General features: G+C 35.9%; 1 protein-coding gene and 1 long non-coding RNA gene across 2 annotated transcripts; one reads left to right on the forward strand and one right to left on the reverse strand.

The window, feature by feature from the left end:
• On the forward strand, positions 1-16,496 carry heca (hdc homolog, cell cycle regulator). The gene is given in 4 exon segments (NM_001045126.2): positions 1-255; positions 7,558-8,652; positions 12,346-12,500; positions 16,251-16,496. Coding segments are annotated over 4 exon segments (1,572 nt in total). The 5' UTR covers positions 1-98; the 3' UTR covers positions 16,416-16,496.
• On the reverse strand, positions 6,237-14,127 carry LOC141379386 (uncharacterized). The gene is made up of 3 exons (XR_012395978.1): positions 13,953-14,127; positions 8,890-13,669; positions 6,237-6,581 (listed from the first exon to the last, which is right to left on the reverse strand). It is a non-coding gene; the product is annotated as an uncharacterized lncRNA (long non-coding RNA).

The following is a 16,496-nucleotide window of genomic DNA, read 5'->3' on the forward strand; positions in this document are numbered from 1 at the left end:
ACGCGCGTTAACATCCTTCAATCCGTCCTCGACATGATATCCGCAGAAATGCTCGGTCGCGGTCGCTGACAGGCTGCATTCATACTGAGCGCTCCATTATGCCCAACCAAAAAAGCAACAAGGGGAAGAGAAATAAACGCACGAATAGTAGCGGGGACGAGCAAGAAAATGGAGCCTCTGCGTCTGGGGTTACGGGAGGAACTGCCTCGGCGTTGACCGGAGCCACGGCGGGTCCGCCGAGCGACAACAGAAGCGGTAAGAACCGACCGTCACTTCACTTCAGTCAGGGTTCGAGCAATAGGTGCGTTTCCCTAAACGTGCACGCGCGCCTTCCCTTCCTCAAATGTTTTCTCACTTGCTGCAACTTGTTTCGCGCGCGTGTCATCACCACCATCACTGTTGTTACGACATTAGCCCGGAGATTTCCGCGCTTTCACTTGTCGTCCTGCAACTGTAAGGTGGTTGTGTTTAGGCCTTGCTCAAGGGTACATGCACTTGACATGGAGCTACATGTGATCTGGGCATTGAATGTTGTGTAATGGCAGGTCATGTCAATATAGTGACGCACTGTTTGGGTGTTTAATTATGCATAGAATGGCACGGGCTCTTGAGGTGGAGGAAATGCTTGCTTGTATTTTGAGTGGGTGATGTTGTGAGATGGAATAGCAGACTGCCAGGTAATCCTTATTTATTTCTAAATAAAAGTATTCATTCATGTTTATTCGTTTAAAACAACTGAAATTGCTGTCTGGCAGATTGTTCAGGTTGTGTGTTTTTACCTTGAGGAAAAATACAAAAATCTTTTGCAGAAGTGTAGACTGAAGCTTGCATTTATGAGTGAAGCAGAGCAACAGAGCCTTTCCTTCTGCGCTCAAAGCATTCTTTAAAGGCATAGTCCTCTCAAAAAATGAAAATTTACTGCTATTTTACTCACCCTGCAAGTTTTTGCTGACTTGTTGTTGTTCTGTAGAACATTTAAAGTTTTAAGTTGAATCCATCATGAAATGTATGAAAAGTCATCAGCTACCAGGGATGGACCACCATAACTTTCTGACGGTATGATAACCTTGGATAAAAATACCACAGTATGTCTGTATTGTGATTACTGCTCTAAAATAAATACATTTTTAATGTCTGAGTAAAAAACAACAACTTTCCCCCCATTGAACACAATTTATTTGATTTTAGGAAACATATTATAATATTTTGGAGCAGTAAACATGTCAGGCTAAATAATTCAAATTAATCATTGACTTCTCTATCCTCATTAGTTTCAGTGACACAGATATATTTACAACACATAAACACCCATACACATACCATAGGAATGGTATTACTGATTTTTTTTTTTTTTTTGCAGATTTAAAACCTTGACTTTTCCAAACCACGGTAAACCTTGAAACAGGTTACCATACACTGCCTAACCAGTTCAGCACTTTGAGTTAAAAAAACTCCAGCCAAAATAGAATAGAATGAATACTGTTTCTTGCACTGACTGATTGCTTCACTTCATAAGAAATCTGTGTAATTTTGCTTTACCTGTATTTTTGTTTACATTTTTTTGGACCATTAGAGTCCCAATCTCTATTGACATGCATTTTAGGAATCCCTGAATATTCAGCTCAAAATTAGCATCACAGTTTATTTTGGCGGTCCGTTTGTTGATTTTAAGTTACATTGCATCTACATGCCAACTAATTCTCATTAGATTATAAGTAGACTGTTAGGTTGACATGTACTTGCAAAGTTTCTTATAGTCAGTTAAATGTCTGTTGAATGAGCATATCAACAGATATTAAGCAGACAGTCTACTATTACTCAAATGCAATGGTTCTCAAAGTGGGGGTCGGGGGACACTGAAGGGGGGTCGCCTGGTGATTTCCAAAAATCTATAAATTTTTATTAATCTATAAGAATGACCATATTTTATCCATAACCTACTGAAGAGAAAAAATAGTTGTTTATAGTTACTAGTTCTGTTGGATTGCAACCCCTGGGGTAATTGCATTATATTAAAGACACAGCAGTAGCGTCAGATGCAGCTGATTGATTTCATAACACCAGGTTAAACTTTCTGGCCCATTTATAGCACTGGCATGCATTAAAAAATAAACAATGAATAGACTTGGGTCCATTGGTGTGTGTGCCCCATTGTATGCAAGGTTTCTGTATTTATAACCACTTCAGAGGATATTAGTGGTGAGTCACTGGCATTGTCATTTTGGGGGTTGCGGGCTGAAAAGTTTCGGAACCACTGCTCAAACGGACCATCAAAATAAAGTGTTACCAAAATTAGATATATGTCTATATTTAATTATTAAATATATTGTGATAATGAATATTTGCAATATTGATATCATAGACACTTCAAAATACAGCTTAATCTGGCCTACTAAACGCTGAAATATCATTCTGTGACTGTTTATAGGGCTATTGTATGGTGACCCTGTGCAATAAGCCTTCAATAATTAATAGTTAAGGGTATGTTAAAGCCTAATAACATGTTAAAATCACAGTCTTAATCTGATTGCTACAAGTCAAAATAGTTTTGATATTTTTAAATAATTCATATATTTTTTTACCTTTTTATAATTTTTTTTCTTGCCGTCTATTTTAATCCATTAATTATTATTTACTAATGAAACTATAAAAAGTTACCTGTTTTACTTTATAATACCTTTGCAATTTAATTAGTTAACATTTGTTTCCTCTGAACATGTACAGTAAAGTAATATACAAAGTTTTGTTTGTTATATTACCTATTAAAATAGCCTTGATACTGTATATCGTGAGAAAACTTCAGCAATTAGTTGGCACAAAAACATTTAAAATCATCACAAGCCTACTTAAAATTTTCTTAAATGTTTTGCTAATAAAAGTCACCTCTTAATTGTCTCAAAGGTGAGCAAATTCCACCTATTCCTACCCACTCCACCTATAGCTAGTGTGGTGTGAGCTCTGGCGCAGTTGTTCTGTTGCTGCCGTCGCATCATCCAAGTGGATGCTGCACACTGGTTGTGGAGTGGAGAGACCCCCGCTCATGATTGTAAAGCGCTTTGGGTGTATACACAATAAATGCGCTAAACAAACAAAAAAAAACATTCATTTTTAAGTAAACAATCCCCTTGATCATCCAGCCCCACTCCATGTTGTCATTTTAACCAGACACAAACATTAGTGAGAAAAACCCACTCAGGGCTGCCATTGCGTTAAACAAATTAACCTGCTCCTCACTACAGTCGACTTCACACAAGTTTATGAGAGATGCAGTTCTTTCACTTTATGCTGACACAGTCTGGGTAATGTGCTTGAAAGGTAAAGCGAACACGTTAACTGTAGTGATTCAAACATGAAAACAGTACTTTTTAAGGCGGCTGTCAATCAAATTTGAGGAGCAAAATTCTCTGTTGTGTAATTGTCTTTCTCTGTCTCTCATGACACATGCACCCTTCATTCACGAAAGTTACATAATATTTTTTTTTCTGTTGGAGTGGGATTCGCACCCACAGAGTTATCATAAATAGAATTGATGGATTCGTTGTACTGACATTGAAAATTCTGCCAGAGAAGCTGCTTGAATCACACTGCCTATAAATAGATGTCCCTCAATGAATTGATAGAAGGTTACATTTATTCACATTTGTATTCATTCACCCAGTCATTCATTTGTTCATTAGCATAGAAAACATTTAACCACGTAAAACAAACATTTAGTTATTTCTTTATTTGTATATCATGAGTAACACTAAATGTAAACACTGTAGTCTGCATTAGGGCAGGGCATAGATATGACAAAGATCTCATATCATGACATAAGTCTTTTCTGAAAATTCAATCAATTAATAGATTACGTATATTAACACATTTTTTATAGTACTTGAAAATGTACTAGTTCATATGTGATTATATTTCTCACTTTATTTAGAACAAATGTGTGATTAAAAAATCATAATAAAAATAAACTTTAATAATTACACCCCATTCACACGGGGCGTCAGCGTCAACGCTTCTTATTCACTTAGAATGTGTGACGTCAGGTGTTGCCGAACTGCATTGTGGATCCGTCTGCGCTGTTCAGAGACGTTGCTCGCTGCAGAAGTTGGGATTAGCTCATTTTTTCAAGTGCCGACGGAAGCGTCAGCCAATCAGATCGCTGTATGCAAATACACCAGCTAGACTGTGGCCTATTGCTATTGGCTGACGATTCTATGACGATTGTTTCAGCCCCAACTTCAGGCACGCCTTCAGTCAAGCATTGACGCTGAAGCCCCGTGTGAATGGGGCGTTAGGGCTGTGCGATTTGGGGAAAATATCTAATTGCGATGTTTTTTGACAGATATTGTGATTTGATTTACGCTTTAATTCTGTAGTCAAGCTTCAGCTCAATAATCTGTAAGCCGTGGCAACAATTCTGCGACAGCTCTTAAAAATGACCTGTTTTTGTTTGGTGTCTGTGACTTGAAACCAAAATATTTCCATATTACAAATGCTGTTTTACTTTGATACTAATTCGACTATTAATGTTTCTGAAGCAACAGACGCCGTATTCCCACTTGTCAGGGCTTTCTTGTTTGTTTTCTTTTTTCTTTTATTTTTTGCGTAGTTCAGTTGCGCAATTCTGATTGGGCAGAATGAAAGTGCGCTCGCTCAATTGGCTAGTAAGGCTGTCACACACAGCCGGTGTTCTGTTGATTTGTCCTACGTTTGTCAGATTGTTCACCTTCCATTCAAAAAGTTGGCAGTATATTTTGATGACGCAATATGCTGCCCATCAGATTTTGCTACCAGTGTAAATTTGAATGTGGAGTAGTGTGATATGAAGCTGTAATATTGTCCTTACCTACCTAAGATCTAACCCCAACCTCAAAACCATTCAAATACTGTGTTGGTAGCGTAATCTGATGGGCAGGATAAAATGTCAGGACACATGTTGTCACGCATTTGCTCCGGGCAGAGGAAATGAAATAATACACATACTGTATATTTCATATGGCAACCTCTTGTGATTAACTAATCGCAACTTTTCAAATTGCTGTTGCGATTTGATTTCGATTAATCACACAGCCCTATTAATAATAAATAAACTCTTTCAAAAGCTAATGATTTATAGGCCCAACATAAAAAATAGTATATCGCAAAATATAAACATTATACTTTCAAGATTGTAACTTTCTTACCATGCTATTGTTCATGTGTCTTTCTGCATCCCCATAATGGCATGTAATATTGCGCTAATATAAATTATGAAAAAATATGACCATAAATACTGTAAATAATGTGAAACAAACATAAAATGAAACGAGTAGACAGACATTTTATTTTGTCAATACAATATACACTCTCAGAAAACATGGCACAATGTTGTTAGAAGGTACAAACCCTTGTCACGGGGGCAGCACCTTTTTATGGAAAAGAATTGTACCTTAAGACAAAGAAACAGATTTGTACCATTGCAGTTTGTACCTTTTAAAGACATGATTTGTACCATGGGAAACCAAAATGCACTTTTGGTTTTTTAAACCAGCAAATACAATATTGTATCTTCATCAAATACAAATCTGATCCATAAAGGTTTCACTACAGTAACAAGACACTTTGTACCTTAACAGTGTCAAATGTGTTGCTTCAACAACTATTTAAAGGCATTTTGCTTTATCCAAAATGTGTCCATTTTTTTAGTAAATATATAAACATTATACAGTTTTAAACAATGTTTTTTTTTATGTTTCTTTTTGTGTAAATGCAACTTTTCCAATTACTATTAAGAATAAAAAATACTTTAACATGAATCAAAAGATCTATTTTTGCTAAACATTTCACAACACTTCAGAAAAGTGTTACAGAAACACATTCTCCCATCTACAATATAAAAATGTTTTTTAATACCTTTTTAATCATTTCAAATTTTATTTAACTTAATTTTAAAATAGAAATAGAATTATGCAAAAGTATTGTAACGAGATATGCACAATGTTTGATTAGTTTTACAATAGCAAAATGTCTGCATGAACACTCTCCATATGCAGGAGTTTTGCCAGCTCACTTGTGTAGTGGAAAGCAAACGCCAAAAGGTGCGGATATCAATAATGAAACTGTATTTATCAGAAAATGCTCACCAAATGTTTATTAAAAATGCCTTAAATGTTTAGTTTGCAAAAAAGTTTTGTTTCACCAGTTGTTTTGTATTATAGAATTTAATAATTAATGTTTATGAGTTTCTTTAAACATGCTTATCACTTCAGTCATTTGATGCTTTCATCCAAAGCTACTTTCAAATGGGAAATTTGACTTTGAAATTGAATTTGAAATCACCTCAATATCACTGTCTAAACATTTCTCAATATTAAGTACAAGGTAAACACTAGTATTTGTCGAGATTGCTGGATCATTTGCTATTTTGGATTTCATGCACATTTCTGCAATTTTAAGGCTTATATTACCTGTGCTACGTTTGCTACATTGTGACATTGATTGCTAATAAGGCTGAATGGTAAATGTAATCTTTAGCAAATCTCATATGCATTATCATAACACTGATAACATTAAAAGGGATAGTTCACCCAAAAAAGTTTTTTTAATACCTTTTTAATCATTTCAAATTTTATTTACCTTACTTAATTTTAAAATAGAAATAGAATTATGCAAATGTATTGTAACGAGATATGCACAATGTTTGATAAGTTTTACAATAGCAAAATGTCTGCATGAACACTCTCCATATGCAGGACTTTTGCCAGCTCATGTTTGTAGTGGAAAGCAAACGCCAAAAGGTGCGGATATCAATAATGAAACTGTATTTATCAGAAAATGCTCACCAAATGTTTATTAAAAATGCCTTAAATGTTTAGTTTGCAAAAAAGTTTTGTTTCACCAGTTGTTTTGTATTATAGAATTTAATAATTAATGTTTATGAGTTTCTTTAAACGTGCTTTTACATGGTGATTCATGCTTTAATATGGAAATTTTTCATAAAATCACTTTGCCTTTCCAGTAATATTTATTTTCATAGATATCGTAATAAAGAAGGAGTTGTCCAACACTTATGTACTTTTTTTATGTGAACAATTGTGTATCTTCATTTTTCTTGTGCCATAAAAAGTACAGAACAGTATCATAAGAGGTCTTTTCTGTACCATATAAGGTACAACTTTAACAAAGGTACAAAACTGTTCCTGAAGGTAAATTATTTGTCCCACGATGTAGCTTTTTTTCTGAGAGTGTGCAGTAGTACTATTTTATGTCATATGGCACAGCCCTTATCTGCATTAGAGATAATTTACACACACACACACACACACAGACACAAAAAAAATAGCCATTATTTCCTAACCCTCGCATTGTTTCAAGCCCAAATGACATTTTTCAAAACCAAAAAATATTAACGTCACTGTTCACTTTTGTTGCGTTGCCTGCAGTGTAAGTGAATCATTCTAAAATCTCTTTTGGCTTTTCATTGAACAAAAGAAATTGACACCAGCTTGGAACAACACGAGTGCGAGGAAATGATGAAAGTGTTGTCATTTCCTGAGTTAACAGCATCTTCACTGTGTTTGGCAGAGGCTCCATGTGCCACCCCATTAGTGTGCAGTCTGGGCCGTCCCGTCGACCTTGAGAAGGACGACTACCAGCGTGTGGTGTGCAACAGTGAACTCTGCCCCTATGGCAACTGGATGCACCTGCAGTGCTTTTATGAGTGGGAGAGCAGCATCCTGGTGCAGTTCAACTGCATCGGCCGGGCGCGCAGCTGGAACGAGAAGCAGTGCCGGCAGAACATGTGGACCAAAAAAGGCTACGATCTGGCCTTCCGCTTCTGCTCCTGCCGCTGCGGCCAGGGACACCTGAAAAAGGATACAGACTGGTACCAGGTGAAGCGCATGCAGGACGAGCGCAAGAAAAAGATGCCTGAGAAGGGGAGCGGAAAGCTCAGCAGCCTGGCCTGCGGAGGTGGTGCTTGCGGCGGGCCGGAAACTGCCGACGAGCCCAAGAAAGGGAAATTTCCAGCGAGTCATAAGCTGGCGCACCGCGGCTCCAGTCAGGAGCTTTCACGCAGACAATCAGCAGATTGGCAGAACTGTCAGGAGCGATGTCACGCTGGTCCTCTCAATGCAGTCGGTGGGATGTCCCACGGGCTGCGCTCCCCTTGTGAATCCCCGGCTCAGTCCCCTCCGTCAGGCTTCTCCTCCTTCTCCCCCCAGCCTCTCGGCGGGCCGCGCAGCTCCAGACATCTGGGCGAGTTCCTAAAGAACGCGGTTCATACAGAAGGACACAAGAAGCACTTTCAGGCTGGGGGTCTGGAAGGACGAGGGGCTCTTCTGGAGCAGGGAGCTGCCAACATGTGCCTGCCTCGGCTTGACAACCCCGTGCAGTTCCTGAGGAGGCTGGATCTTTCAGAGCTGCTCACGCACATTCCCCGGCACAAACTCAATACGTATCATGTGCGCATGGAGGACGATGCCCAAGCCGGGCAGGGAGAGGATCTCAGGAAGTTCATCCTCTCTGCGCTCAGTGCCAGTCACCGTAACGTGGTGAACTGTGCCCTGTGCCATCACACGCTGCCCATCTTTGAGCAGTTCCCTTTAGTGGACGGAACCCTGTTTCTAAGCCCCTCGCGCCATGATGAGATTGAGTATGATGTACCTTGCCACTTACAAGGTGAGCAAATCCACTATTATTCATCATTAAACTTGTTTTAGTTAAGAAAGACGTCCTGAATTATGTCAAGCATGAACATTTTTAATGTTTTCTTTCAGATTATTTATTTTAAGATTGCTCATTGTAGTGTTTTACGTTATGAGAAAAAGGATATTTCACCCAAAAATAAAATTTGTCTCATTTACTTTCTCTTTATTTGTTTCAAACCTTTCTGAGCTTCTTTCTTCTGTTGAACACAAAATAAGTTATTTTGAAAAATGTTGGAAACCTGTAACCATTGACTTGCATAGCATTAAGTTAATGGTTAATAGTTTTCCGTTTTCTTAAAAATATCTTTCTTTGTGTCCAACGGAAGAAAGAAACTCAAAAAGGTTTGAACAAACCTTGAGGGTGTAAATACTGAGTAATTCTTCAATTTTTGGAATGAGCTATCACTTCAGTCATTTGATGCTTTTATCCAAAGCTACTTTCAAATGGGAAATTTGACTTTGAAATTGAATTTGAAGTCACTTCAATATCACTGTCTAAACATTTCTCAATATTAAGTATAAGGTAAACACTAGTATTTGTTGAGATTGCTGGATTATTTGCTATTTTGGATTTCATGTACATTTCTGCAATTTTAAAGCTTATAATACCTTTGCTACGTTTGCTACATTGTTACATTAACTTTAATTCTATATGTAAATATGCTAATAATTCAAAAGCGTTAAATGCTAAATGTAATCTTTAGCAAATCTAATATCAATTATCATAACACTGTGATACCATTAAAAGGGATAATTCAGTTTTGACACAAAAGAAAATATTTTGAAAAATGTTGGAAACCTGTTACCATTGACTTGTTTGAAATCAATGGTTACAAGTTTTCAGCTTTCTTCATACTATCTTATTTTGTGTCCAACAGAAGAAAGAAACTCATAAGGGTTTGAACACCACTTGAGAGTGAGTAAATAGTGAGTAAATCTTCATTTTTGGGTGAGCTATCCCTTTAATCATTTGGCGGATGCTTTTATCCAAAGTTAACTTGCAAATTAAAATGTTTTACAGTATGCTCAGTTACTGTAGAAGCACAGTCAATTACTTTAATATCACTGTCTACAGAATTCTCAGTAAGTAAAGTACAGGCTAGTATTGCCTAAGATTCCTGATCGTTTTGGATTTCATACACAATTCTCCCATTTTAACATTTACAGTAGATTAGATTTGCTGTCATTGTATATTGACTCAAATTGTATATGTAAACATCCTTTCATAATTATGCTCTGATACCTTTACCATTTGAATGAATAATTCACCCAAAACTGAACATTCTGAGTTCTTTATTTTTTTGACACAAAAGAAGATATTTAGAAAAATGTTGAAACCTTGCAACCATTGACTTGTTTTTCCTACTGTGGAAGTCAATGGTTACAGGTTTTCAACTTTCTTCAAAATATCTTCTCTTGTATCCAACAGAAGAAAGAAACTCATAAAGGTTTAGACATCACTTGATAAAGCTTCATAACACTGTGATAACATGTAAAGGGATAGTTCACCCAAAACGGAACATTCTTTATTCTTTTTGTCACAAAAGAAGATATTTAGAAAAATGTTGGAAACCTGCAACTATTGACTTGTTTGAAGTCAATGGTTACAGGCTTTCAGCTTTCTTTAAAATATCTTCTTTTGTGTTAAACTCATAAAGGTTTGGGACTTGAATGCAAGTTAATAGTGAGTAAATCTTCATTTTTGGGTGAGCTATTCCTTCAATCATTTGGTGGATGCTTATATCCAAAGTTACTTGCAAATGAGAAATGAAACACACTCAGAGAATTAGGGGGCCCCAAACATTGCCAAGAACCTTATATTAATCATATAGCTCATTTATAAATATATCAATATTTCAGAAACCTTGTTTTAATAAAACCAGTATTAAACAACAGGTTACATTTTTGAATCTTACTCATTCAAAACGTCATCATTACTCTGATATTTTAATGCCAATATTAAGTGTAAATGAAATGTTAAGGACTTTCATGGTGCTACATACTGGCAATCAGGGGTGGACTTGATTAGGAGCGAGGTAAGCAGACCAATGTGAAGAAGCCTATATTAATCATATAGCTCTTTTATAGATTTTCTATCATATGTTGTGAGATCTGTCTATAACCATTAAGATTTTAATGCTATTACTTCTTTTCAAAACCCGGGGCCCCCATGAATAGTGAAACGTTCCCTCTGTACCGCACATGCAAATATTAAAATCTAATCACAAATATGGTTTATTAATCGTAACTGTACATATAGTGTAAACTTTTTTTTTTGTGAATTTATTGTATTTAATTTTACATTAAGAAGTTAAAGGTTCCACTTAAAATATATTTCTAACATGCAGTTTATTTTCATAAAAACGAACCTACAGGGAAAAAGACAAAATCTATAGAGAAAGAGAGTGTTTTGAGTTTTAATGCTAGGGTCCCATAATTGGGATTGCTTAGGGCCCCCAAATCACTAAGTCCGCCCCTGGTCACTTCAATATCATTGTCTAAAAAGTTTCTTAATATTAAGTAAAAGCTAAACACTATCATAAAATCTCATATCTGTTATCATAACTCAAGACTTAAAGAAATAATTTACCCAAAACTGAACTGAACATCCGAGTTCTTTATTGAAAAATATATTTTCCTACCATTAAATCCAATGGTTGCAGGTTTTCAGCTTTCCCTAAGCATTAGCGTTCATCAACGCGTTCATTTTCCCGTCTTTAGCGTTCAAATCAAATCAATCAAAGAAATGCATAAAGCTTTAGAACCACTAGAGCAGGGGTGTCAAACTCAATTCCTGGAGGGCCGAAGCCCTGCACAGTTTAGTTCCAACCCTGCTCCAACACACTTACCTGTAGGTTTCAAACAAGCCTGAAGGACTCAATTAGTTTGATCAGGTGTGTTTAATTAGGGTTGGAACTAAACTGTGCAGAGCTGCGGCCCTTTTGGAACTGAGTTTGACACCTGTGCACTAGAGGGTGAGTAAATAGTGAGTACATTGTCATTTTTTGGTTGAAATATCCCTTTAAAATGATCGAAAGCACAATTGGATCGATTTTAACAATGTCCATTTACTCTTAATCATCTTTTAATTATCAAACAGTTTCCACACCGTTTTGTAAGCTTGATGTTTGCACTTTTAGTAGTGAAATTATAAATATCCCTAAAACACAAATGTCACTTACTTTCTTGTTGCTGGTATAATGGAAGTTTTCTTTTACTCGATTCTTTTTCTGTTCTTCTTATTAAAAAGAACACAGTGGTTTGGAGCATCGCAAGCACACCGTTAATGTCTTATAAAATAGCAAGAACAGCAAAAAACTTTTCCAGCCTTGCCATTTATAATAAACGATGCCGGGCTGAGTCGTTGATGAACTCTGTATGATAATAAGTTTTCACCACAGCAATAACAACTCAAGTAGCATTTGCGAATGAAATATGACTGTTGTTGAATACTAAAGCAAGGATGTTTTCAGTGAAATATCAAAAAGCGTTTAGTTGATTGAGAATAAAAGACATCCTTTTCTTCTCCTAATTAAGAAGCAAAGCAGCTGTGACAGATAATAATGCTTTGATCGTGGCATGTCATTAAATCCCTATTAGAATATATTTTCATGAATTAGTGTCTGATTGCAGTTTAAAAGGGGTTTCTGTTTATGTTCTAAAGGGAGGCTGATGCACCTTTATGCCATCTGCGTGGACTGCCTGGAAGGAGTGCACAAAATCGTGTGTATAAAGTGCAAGTCCAGGTGGGATGGAAGCTGGCACCAGTTGGGCACAATGTATACATACGATATACTGGCTGCGTCGCCGTGCTGTCAGGTAATGCATTTGTTTGTTTTCTGTATTATATTTCATATATTTAGGTTATTAGCCCTTTTGTGAATATTCTAAGAAGAGAATATTCCAAATGTTCTCCAAGTCATGTTTAACAGACATTTTTAGGGTACTTCCTATAATTTTTTTTTTCTGAAAAAAGTCGTATTTATTTTAGTTTGGTGGGAATAAAAGCAGTTTTTACACCTTTAAGGTCAGTGGACCCATTTTACAAGACTATTATAACACGTTTTATAGGGCTGTGCGATTTAGGGAAAATATCTAATTGCGATTATTTATGTTTTTGATTGTTACATCCCTTCCGTTACTTTTTTATGGTCAAGGGGGAACGAAAAGGAAAACATTAAGCCGGTTATGATTATTGCTGCCATTTACAATAGATGAGGAACAACAAGACACGAAAGTGCTACTTAAGTGAACTTGTTCATTATAAACAAGCTGTGGATGTTTAAATGCGTATGGAAAAATAAAGTTTCACACAAAAGTAGTTACTACAACGATTTCACAACAAAAAATAAAAAATAAAATAAACAAGTTTAACAGAAATAAGGAGGATAAAGGGAACGGACTGTACCAAACAAAAGAAAAGAATAAAACAAAACTCAGCTAACTAACCTAATAAAATCTTCCCCTAGAACTACAAATTAAAACAAAAAGTAAACCTTCAACGTCAGAGATATCGTATCTTACTTACTCTCTCCTTCCAAAGTAAAACTTACAAGTGTGGCACAAATCCGTAACCTAGTATAAATAAAAGAATTCTGCGTGTTCGCAATGTTCATCAAGTAACAGAGCTTACCTATTCCCACTCCTCCATCCAAAATAATACACAGATACAATGTTCACACTCCAGGTCTTAAAAGAGTTTGAAACAAAAACGTTTCAGTATTTACATGTCAAACAAAGCACACCAACAAAAGTTAATCAAACAATGATGGATCAAAGCTAAAGGGGAAGAAACACACACTCAAAACAAAAGTCAAACACAGCTTAAGTTCACACAAAATGTCAGCTATCCCGAACTGATGCAGCATTTTCCTTATATAGTGTCTCACCATCCTGCAGCGCAACGATTGGAACTCTTCTCTATTGCGTCATCGCACGTCAGTCTGTGTCTTGAATGATTGACATCCAACACAGCCAACCCGCGTATCCTATAAACACAAAAAAAAACAGCAAAAGCGAAACAACAGTCCCCAAACGACATAGACGTAACACAGATATTACGATTTCGATTTGATTCGCAATTTATTTTGTAGTCAAGCTTCAGCTCAATAAACTGTATCATAGCTTACATTTCCTAAATCCAGTGAGTGTTAGTTAAAAAAGGATCTGAAAAGAGATTAACTTACTTAAGGTAAATGTTTTTAAATATTCAGAAATGAATCACGCATTTTTCTCTAGAGCAGACAGTAAACATAAATAAAATAACCTTACCTTTCTGTAAACACGTTGAACTCAGATTAGGGAGATGGTGTAGCTTATTATACAAACAAAAAAACAGTAATTATAAAACTACAGAACACTCAGCAAACTAACATGGCTAAAACAACTCTGAAATAGTAGTTTGCTGTTGCTTGCTACTAGTTTGAGTGTCACTGGCAATACTTTCAGTTGACCTTTTAGCAAGACGCTCCTCATATAGCTGCCTGGGGTGCTTTTTTAGGTGCTGGTTGTTGTATTTCATCATGCTGTGAAAACAGTTCTTACAAATTACCGGTTTGTATTTAATGTCTGTGACATTGAAACCAAAATATTTCCATATTACAGATGTCCTGTTTTTATTTGATATTAATTCGTCTATTAATGCTTCTGAAGTGCCAAATGCTATCATCACTCTGAAGCGCTTTCCTGTTTGTTAGTTTTTAAATTTCTTTTTATTGTGGGCTTTCCGCATACTTCAGTATAGCAATTCTGATTGGGCAGAACGAAAGTGTGCTCACTCAATTGGCTAGTAAGACTGTCGCACACGGACATTAGTTACGCATTTGCTCTGGGCGGGGGAAATTAAATAATACATATATATTTCACATTTTTCACATATACATTTTTCACTTCAATAAATTTTTTATATGTTGTAAATATATTGCACCATGGTCGCTTTAATATTAAAACAGCAAAGCTATTGGAAATGCAGTTAGAGCAAAACTGTTCTGTGGCGCTCCAGGAATTGAGTTTGAGACTTATACTCTAAATGAAACACTGATGAAATGGTTCACTGCAAATTTTTGCAAACATTTATAAAGTCTGAATTTTAAAAAAGCTAATTAAGTTGAACATTACTAAATTAAGTAGTTTGTTTAAATTCAGCGCATATAATTTGTTTACAGTCAATTCCTGACCTACGTATAATTCAATTAATGCAATATAGAGACAGGTTTGACTTATTTGAGGTCAAAATTTGAGGTCACAGATTAATCCTATTTGAAGTTATGCAAACTGGAGTAAAAAAATCAGTTTTTCTCACATATTTCATGAGTGACATTATATTCTGAAGTATAATAGAGAAAAGTTAACTGAGGTTTTTAAAAAGAACACTGATCAAAATTAGAGAATGCCTTCAGATGCATCACAGCTATTGGAGATATTCAGGTGATAAATTCTACTTAATGGCAGCATAACTTTCTGGTTTTAACTGACTTTGTAAAATGGTGAGCAGTTGGAAGGTGACTAAAACCCTCTGACAGCAGGTTGTCAGCAGGCCTCGACACTTCCTACTCACTTTTGACTGATGTAACTTTCAGACATTTTAACTATAATCTTTGTTCATGCTTCAATCATTGTTGCTCTCTAATGGTGATCAATTATGATGAAGATTACATTATTACTATATATATATATATGTGTATATATGTATGTGTGTGTATATAGATATATATATATATATATATATATATATATATATATATATATATATATATATATATATATATATATATGTATATACAGTATGTATATACAGTATATATATATGTATGTATAAATATATAAATAAATTTACATTTTTGGGTGAACTAACTATTATCCTTTAAATATCGATCAGTGTATTTGTTTCGTCTCAAGATGGACTAAACCCAGGCCCAAGTATTTATAAATTGTTCTTTAATGTTGATCTTTAATGCATATCTGTATTTATCCATGTGTGTGTGTACTGGTTTTGGTGGTTTATGAAGACAATAGTATATATAATGACATGGGTATGACCAGCCTGATCTCTCAATGAAATGTGCTGTTTTACGTTTTGTCAGTTCAGTGGCTAATTCTAGTTCAGTCGAACGAAAATGTTCGATTTTAAAAAGGTGGTGTGGCATCAAACCCCACCCCCAAACCCAACCGTCATTGGGGGATGAGCAAATCATACTTAATTGTATGAATAAGATTGTACAAATTCATACAAATTATCCACTAAATAAAAAAGTTACAAATTGCCACGTGATACCGTTTGTATGGCCTAATTATTACAACATTGAGATGGCTTATGAGGACATGCCTTGTGTCCTCGTAATCCAAAAATGTTAAAAACATGCTTTTCACATTCAAAATTTGCTTCAGGTTTCCTGTGAGGGTTGGCTGTAGAGATCAGGGTAGGGTAAGACCATAAGCATTACTTTACAGTTTAAAGTACATTAATTTATGCCTATTGAGAGTCCTCATTAACCACCAAATCCAACATGTGTGTGGTTCTATTATAACTGAAGTTGTGTAAATGTGCTCTTACTTTCTCTGTCTGCCTAGGCCCGGCTGAACTGCAAGCATTGTGGGAAACCGGTCATAGATGTACGTGTGGGTATGCAGTATTTTTCCGAGTACAGCAATGTACAGCAGTGTCCTCACTGCGGCAATCTGGACTATCACTTTGTAAAGCCATTCTCCTCGTTCAAAGTTCTCGAAGCTTATTGACGAAAGTTGTGTTTGCATGCTAGTACTTTTCTCAATTTTTTTCTATTCATAGAATTACTTATTTTGGGCTCTCGTTGACAC

Source organism: Danio rerio, chromosome 20, assembly GCF_049306965.1.
Source record: "Danio rerio strain Tuebingen ecotype United States chromosome 20, GRCz12tu, whole genome shotgun sequence".
Lineage (NCBI taxonomy): Eukaryota > Metazoa > Chordata > Actinopteri > Cypriniformes > Danionidae > Danio > Danio rerio.